The sequence below is a fragment of the Nannospalax galili genome, unplaced genomic scaffold, assembly GCF_000622305.1.
Source record: "Nannospalax galili isolate Female #2095 unplaced genomic scaffold, S.galili_v1.0 scaffold2271, whole genome shotgun sequence".
NCBI classification, from domain to species: Eukaryota; Metazoa; Chordata; class Mammalia; order Rodentia; family Spalacidae; genus Nannospalax; species Nannospalax galili.
In genome coordinates this window covers 469,807-478,111 of record NW_008329329.1, presented here as the reverse complement: position 1 = coordinate 478,111, position 8,305 = coordinate 469,807, and the positions used below count along the sequence as shown (strand labels likewise).

The 8,305-nt window shown below is 46.3% G+C and overlaps 1 protein-coding gene across 2 annotated transcripts in view; it reads left to right on the top strand.

Annotated features, from left to right (window-relative positions):
- Positions 1-8,305, top strand: part of Agpat4 (1-acylglycerol-3-phosphate O-acyltransferase 4) — a 126,792-nt gene that overhangs the window by 99,166 nt on the left and 19,321 nt on the right. For both annotated transcript variants that reach the window (XM_029565240.1, XM_008836720.3), the window contains one exon: positions 2,341-2,510. In XM_029565240.1, the coding sequence (XP_029421100.1) occupies positions 2,341-2,510 (170 nt within the window). The remainder of the gene's footprint in view (positions 1-2,340; positions 2,511-8,305) is intronic.

The following is an 8,305-nucleotide window of genomic DNA, read 5'->3' as shown; positions in this document are numbered from 1 at the left end:
GAGGGGGGAGGAGGAAGAGGGGGAGGTGGAGGAGGGGGAGGTGGAGAGGGTAGATGGGGGAGGAAGAGGAAGAAGAAAAGAGGGGTATGGAGAAGAGGAAAAAAGAGAAAAAGAGAAGAAAACTAAAACTTCACAACCCTCCCAGCCTGGATAGTCGGAGTTCAGCTCTGGAGTTGATCACTGTTGAGATGACTGAGGCATGTGGTCTTTCTCCATGGGTCCAGCCATCATCCCCTCTTGATGGACTGCTGAGGTCACCTCCTTGCTGACCTTATGGCTTCCCTGTCCCAACCTGTCCCTGCTTCAGGCACAGTGAGGTTTCAGAATGCAAATTAGATGTGCCTGTTTGCAAATGTTCCAGGGATTTTTCTTTGCTTTTAAGATGATATTATAAATCACAGCTCTGGGCCACAGGGTATGGCTGTGCTCTCTCTGTGGGCCTCTGTCTGATCCCACACAGAATCTTAGTGGCCAGAGAACCTTGTGTGTGATGGAATTATCATGTGCATCAATGGCGTGTTATGCTCCAGTCTGTGCGTACCTTGCATGTATAGTCATAATTGTTTTTAAAATATATTTTATTTATTATTTTTATTTTGTGTGTTATGATTATATTGCCTGCATGTATATTAGTGCACCTATGTCATACAATGCCTGCAGAGGTCAGAAGAGGGTATTAGATCCCCTGGAACTGGAGTTACAGATGGTTGTTGGCCGCCATGTTGGTGCTTGGAATGGAACCCGGGGCCTCTGCAAGAGCAGCCAGTGCTCTTAACCACTGAGCCATCTCTCCAGTCCTGCATAGTCTTAATTTAATAAACACAACATCTCAAAATTGGTCTTGCACAGACCAAGGGATGCTGGGAAACATGGCCAAAGAATTGTGACCAGGAAGTAGGCCTAGTCAATTTGGAGCCTGGCCAGGCCAGACTCCCTTCTCCTTCAGCCCTTTGACCCATTTCCAAGAAGACAGTTCTCCTTTCTTCTGCCCACTGGTAGGTGGCCGTTGCGCTGTCTTCTGCCCATTGGTAGGTGGCTGTTGAGCTGTCTTCTGCCCACTGGTAGGTGGCTGTTGATCTGTCTTCCCCAGAAGTTATACCCAGGAGTGCAGGCCCTGATTTTGAGCTGTCATCATTCATCTCCAGCACTTGGTGGAGTACTTGACAAATTAGGTCATCACATGGTTGACTGGAAACACCTCTGTGCCGGGAGCTTACTGGTATGGAGTCAGCTGGGGTTGTGGGACCCCATAGGCAGTTTCTGCATCATGATGCACCAGCTCCTCTACGGTCCCTAAACAGGGTCCTTCACTTGCCTCTCTGACTTGCCTGGTGGGACAACTGAGCAGGGTCTTTTCCACTCATAGAAACAGGCAGACACTTCTCATCACCCACTTCTGGAAAAAGAAGGGAAAATTCTTGTTTGTTTTTAATGATGCTAATGGTCTGGATTCATGGAAACTTACTATATTCTATGCACTATAATTTCAACAAGATCCCACCAAGACACTACAGAACCGTGGGGTTAGCTTGTGCAAAGCCCACAGTGCCACTGCTTAGAAACTAGACAATAGGGCTCTCTAGATGGCTTTAGTGCTCAGCCTCTAGCCTGGAGGAGAAAGGTTCCCCAGGGCAGCCAAGGTCAGACTCACTTGCCTTTGTGTGCATATGGGATTTGATGCTTTTGGTCTGAGTGGCCAGTTCTTGTTTTCTGCAGCTGGAAGCCTCCAGAAAAGCCTGAGTGGTGATGATTTCAGGAGAATACACTCAAATTGGTCATCATCTGAAAATAGAGATCTTATACTTTCACCAGCCCCTCCAAAGATTGTTAATAATTTTGTTACAGCCTTTTGTTAAAGGTGAGAACTCCAAGTTACCTGTGTCCTTGCAGTGATGAACCTTCTGCTTTCCTGTACCATGGGTTTATGTCATTCCTGGTGCCCTTGGGGTATCACTAATAAGAGAGAAAAACTGGGTCCATAGTGTTCTTTGATGGAGCTTAGACGCTCACCAGCTCGTCATTGTTTAGGACATCTCATACTGGCAGCACAGGAACGTGGTGCTGGAAGGATCCAGATTCTAATTTCTTTTCTCCAAAGGTACTTAATCAAGGAACAGAAGTCACAATCTGTCTGGAAGCTTCCTCTCCCTCCCTGAGGACTCAGGGCTTCCCTTTTCTCCCTTCTGCTTCAAAACCCTTTTGAGGACCATGCCTGGGCTGAAATAATCTGGAACTTTAGCCTTATAAGTAGCTTTCTCTCACAGCATTCAGCCCAGCAGAACAGACCCAGGATCCCAAGATGGTGAAGTAAATGTGTGCGTGTCTTGTGGTTTGTTGCAGAGTTGGTCATGCTGCTGGAGTGGTGGTCGGGCACGGAGTGCACCATCTACACGGACCCAAAAGCTTCCCCCCACTATGGGAAGGAAAATGCCATCGTGGTTCTGAACCATAAGTTTGAGATTGACTTTCTCTGTGGCTGGAGCCTGGCCGAGCGCCTTGGGATCCTGGGGGTAAGTGGGGTGCACCTTCGTCCTCCAAACTTTTCTCTGGGTATACTATGCAACTTGCCATTTGCTCTTGGTTGTTCAGAACTTGCAGAAGAATTGATAGAGGGTTTTCTTGTTGGGGAGAATAGAGAAGAGACAGGATCTTGCTATGTAGCCCAGGCTGGCTTTGAATTTGCAACAGTTCTCCTGCCTCAGCCTCCCAGAATGTGGAGTTTACAGCAAGAGTCACCATGTCCAACTTCGGCATGTTTTTTGTCTCTCTCTTTTTTTTAATAGTAGGAAATGTTCTCAAAACCTGCTTACGTTGGATACTTTTCTCTTTGCTGTGACAAAATACCTGATGAGGGCAATTTAAGGGAGGGAGGGAGGGAGGGAGTTTATTTTGGCTCACAGCTTGAGGATATAGCCCATCCTAGTAGGGAAGGTGTGGCTACAGGGTCTGAGGCAGCTGGTCACATTGCCTCTGCAACTGAGAAGCAGAGAGAGCTGGACACTGCTGCTTAGCTCTCTTTTTCCTCTTTGCCTTTTCATTCAGTCCAGGACCAGCCCATGGAATGTTGCCCCCCATAGTAAAGGTGGGTCTTTCCACCTCAACTAACCTAATCCAGCATAATCCCTTACAGGCATGCCTAGAGATTAGATTAATCTAAATAATATCTCATAGGTGTGCCTGGAGGCTTGTCTCCTAGGTGAGTCCAGATCCTGTCAAGTTGACAATTACTATTTACCATCATCACAGTACTTTGAATTGCTTAGAATCTGGGTTAACATCTTTTTTTGTGTGTGTGTGTGTTTTGGAGATAGGGTCTCCCTGTAGCTCCATCTGGCCTGGAACTCACTTTGTAGACCAGGCTGGCCTTGAACTCACAAAGATCCACCTGCCTCTGCCTCCTGAGTGCTAGGATTAAAGGCGTGTGCCACCACGTCTGGACTAGGGTTAACATCTTATAAGCAGTAACAAGAAGTACCCATCATGTACTCAGTTAAGTTTCACAGTTCTCTTAATCCTTACAGAAGTTTTTCTGAGTGGACACATACCACCCTTCCTTTTTAAAGTACTGAATTAGAGAGAGTATCTGTATTCTGCTCAGGGCCATCCAGCTATAATTGGATTTGGACTTGGACTTGTCTAGTTTGGTTCCAATTCCTATTCTTAATTGCTTAGCTAACAGGCAGAATTCACCCAAATTTGAATCACTGTAGGCTTAAGAACATTGAGCCTCTAAGTGGCAAAGTTTCAATGGCAGGACTTGGAATTATTCCTAAATTTTGTTTCTCTCCAATTAGTTTGACTTCTTATATGTAGGTTCTTTGCCTTTGGAACTGGGTCTGTGTCACTGACTTTTGTCATCTTTAACACATGGAGATGTGTCATGCCTGAACCTGTACCACATCAGTGACTTGAAGTCATTAGTGGCCTTGGACACTCCAATAGCAGCCAGTATATGTTGGCCTGGTGTGGGAAAGGCTCCGGAAATTTGCATGGGAACTTGGAGATGGAGTTTTGTACCTAGAATAATTCCCCACAAACAGGTGGGCTGCTTACGTTACACTTGGTTTTGGTGGCACCCACAAATAAGATCTTAGTGTTTAGAATATAAAACTGAAACCAGGGCGGGCAGGTGGGGCCGAAGAGCTAAGTGGATCTGTTTCCTCCAAGTAGGTAAAGAGAGCCTCCTGCTAAAAGCCTGTGTTTTGCCTTCCTGTTTATTCTTCAGTGACTCCTCTCTCTCTCTCTCTCTCTCTCTCTCTCTCTCTCTCTCTCTCCATTTGTGTTTAGGTTCAAATACATTTTCAGAAAAAAAAATTCTAGTACAGAGGCTCCCTTTGTTCTTGGAGGTACACTCCCAGGACAGACTCTGTGGATAGTATCAGATCCTGTATGTCTTATGTTGTTTTCTGTCTATTTATTTAGACCTACAGTAACATCTAATTTGTAAATACTTATAGTAAGTTGTCAGGGATAATAGCTCAAACAGAAGGACAGGATAATAGTCATGATCTATAGTAATGCTATTTAAACTTTATATCTAGTTTTGGAAGTTCATTTAACATTTCCAGACCACAGTTGCCCATGAGTAACTGAAACTGTGAATGAGGTGGAGATACTGTCCCTGTCTTCTTCTGCCTTAGAGTCCTGGACAGAGATCTGAGGTTTGGGTCTTGTGTTCTCTTTGAGGTGAACCTACCCTTGAGTGATCTGGTTTGTCATGGAGTCCAGAGGTTAATGATGGGCCCAGATCCTCTGTGTCTGGGGGAGGGCATGAGGAACCCCCAAGTGCAACTCTTAGATCGATCACCCAACTTGCTTTCTGATATGTCAGTCAGGGGACACTCTATCAGATGGGGAGAGAGGGCGCCCAGTGCTAGAGAGGGCACCTAGAGCTGGAGACGGGGTTCAGGGCTGGAAAAGGGACTTAGATCTAGAGAGGGACCCAGGACTGGATGTCAGGGGGTAGGGGGTACCTAAGGCCAGAGAAGGAAGGGCGTTCATGGAGTGATACTACCTCAGCAAGCGTTTTCTCTCAAAGGCTTTGAGCCCTAGAAAGGCTTTCAGCCTCTGAGCACATGGTAAGATACAGATACACTGGGGCTGGAGAGATGGCTCAGCAGTTAAGAGAATTGGCTGCTCTTACAGAGGACCTGGGTTCTATTTTCAGCACCCACATCGTGGCTAACAACCATCCATAACTCCAGTTCCAGTGGAACTGACATCCTCTTCTGACGTCCACAGGCATTGAACAACATGGGCACATTTATGTACATGTAGGCAATATACCCATATACATAAAATAATTTTAAAAAATATATGTATATATGTATATGTGTGTATATATATGTACATATATGTATATATATATACATATATACTTTTTTTTTTAAGGCACAGCTATACAAAAGCCAACAGAACACCTGCCCCTCCTACAAGCTGGGGACTTTGGATCTCAACTGTGATTTATTAAAGAATACTAGATTTGGAGATTTTCCATTTATTATCTTTAAAACTTTAACAGCTGAGTTTGGGTTTAACTGGTGCAGACATGGCCACTGATGATGGTGGTAATTGATTTCAGGAGTTTAGGACTTGAGGTGCCTCCACCTGGAGGTTCAGTGGGTCAGTCTCAAACCTCGAACCAGGGCAGCACCACACCATGCTCTGTAGTCTGGGAGCTGGGCTCAGTGGGGCCTCAGGTTTTCTGATTGTCTCTGAAGTGCTTCCCTAGCCCCAGTGTCCTGGGACAACTGAGGGCGGGGCGGGGAGGTGGTGGGTTGTCTGCCTGTTTTGTTCCAATCACCAGAAAAACAGCCAGGGCTATTGCTGCATGAATTGTAATGCTGGGGAAGAAGGTGAGGGAGGAGGAAGAGGAGGATGAATGAAGAGGAGGAGGAGGAGGATGACTACCTTTGCGGGGCAGTTGGTCAGGGTGGGTGGACGCTCCTGGACTGCCAGGAACTCCCTCGCTGGCCAGCTGAGCCATCTCCCAGAGAGCCCTCGGTGGATGAGATACCTACTCTTTTTCCACAGCGACCCATAATTCCTGCTGCCTGAGAAAGGACAGGAAACAGCAACAGTTAAAGTAATTGATCAGCAGAATCTTGTATCTTCAGTGACCATTAAGAAAAATACCATATTCATCTCTCTGCCTCTCTCTTTTAATATCGTGATATTGAGAGCCTTCTGGAGTCTGAGGAGATTGCTTTTCTAGAGGAGAGTGAGCAGGAGACGGAGAAGGGAGGGCGCGTTCCTGACCAGGCTTTGTTTTAAATCCTGACCTGAAACAGTACAAGAGGAAAATGATTTTAAAATAAATGAAATTTGCAGAAATTCTTGAACAAGGGTTTATGATATTGGCTTTGGAAGAAGAGTAATAGAATTCTCTTTAAAAAGAGGCCTTGACCTTGTGAAAACACCAAGCCCCCATCAGTGTGGCCAAGGTCAGTCCAGCATCCTGTCCTGAAGGCTCAGTTCCCCTATGGCTGGTCCATCCAGGTTGGGTAAGGTCAGGGCACCAGAGGCCATGCTTGGAGTCTCCCGATGTTTTCCCTCTGGGGCTGAGTGTGACCAGGGGTAGCTAGGAGTGTGTCACAACGGGGCCCAGTGAACCTGAGATTTCAGGCTCTGTTTGCTTTTCTGTTTGCCTCAGTGAAGCACGTATGTGCCATGGTCAAGGTTGTGAAGTCTCTGGGTAGTCCCAGGCCTTCTACTCCACACACAGTACCTGTGACCGATATCAGTGTTCATCTGGTACCCAGGCTATGGCTTCCTGGCTAGCTCTGAGGCCATCCGGGAGATTTTTCTTCAGATCCTTCATGAAACTATGTGGCACTCATCAACGGCAGAGGGTGAGCCCCAAAGTAAGCATCTTAAAGTGCAGGCACTTGAATTTTTTGCAGATTTCATATAATTTCCTTTAATCTTCTTTGGGCCTCCATTCCGATGTGCATCCTTACCAGCTCCCACACAATTTCTTGCACGTCTTTACATAATATATATGTGCAAAACACACATTCATATAAAATACAAATAAAATCTTTAAAAATGAGATTTAAATACAGCATTCTATGAAAAGAAAAACTGTAATCAAATTAACATGGTTAGAATTTCTTGTGTTTATCCACTTTTGCAAATTTAAAATAAAAAATGCAAAATTGTTTAAAAAAAAAAAAAGTGCAAGCCCTTGGACTACTGCCTCTGCTTGTACTGCCGGTAATGCAGGCACAGCTCACCTGGGTGTCCAGCAGGGGGCCCTCACAATGCTACAGTCCAGTGATCACCAGGGTGGTGATCTCGGGAAAACCCAGCATGTGCTGGCCAGCCTCCAAGCTCAGCCACAAGCTTAGTGTCATGCCTCGATCTCTGCCACATGGGCCTGCTAGTTTCCCTTGGACGTGGCAGCTACTTTCCAGGGCGTGCGGTGCCACAGAATGAGAGCAAGCACCCAGGGCAGAAGCCACTGCACTGTGTGATGGACGCTTCCATCAGATTCCGTTTGTTAGATGTGAACTAGAAGCCTAGTCTACACCCAGGGAAACCAGGCTAGGTCATGGGGCTATCTCTGAGGCCGTTCACCACACCATCACAATATCATGTCTGAGAGCTTAACTATTACTCAGGGGATATAACACAGCATGACCTGAGGATAGATTAGAATTGCATTATATCTTGTTGGGTTGTTTGTTTGTTTGTTTGTTTGTTTGGTCTGGAGTCCAGAGGTTAATGATGGGCCCAGATCCTCTGTGTCTGGGGGAGGGCGTGAGGAACCCCCAAGTGCAACTCTTAGATCGATCACCCAACTTGCTTTCTGGTATGTCAGTCAGGGGACACTCTATCAGATGGGGAGAGAGGGCGCCCAGTGCTAGAGAGGGCACCTAGAGCTGGAGACGGGGTTCAGGGCTGGAAAAGGGACTTAGATCTAGAGAGGGACCCAGGACTGGATGTCAGGGGGTAGGGGGTACCTAAGGCCAGAGAAGGAAGGGCGTTCATGGAGTGATACTACCTCAGCAAGCGTTTTCTCTCAAAGGCTTTGAGCCCTAGAAAGGCTTTCAGCCTCTGAGCACATGGTAAGATACAGATACACTGGGGCTGGAGAGATGGCTCAGCAGTTAAGAGAATTGGCTGCTCTTACAGAGGACCTGGGTTCTATTTTCAGCACCCACATCGTGGCTAACAACCATCCATAACTCCAGTTCCAGTGGAACTGACATCCTCTTCTGACGTCCACAGGCATTGAACAACATGGGCACATTTATGTACATGTAGGCAATATACCCATATACATAAAATAATTTTAAAAAAT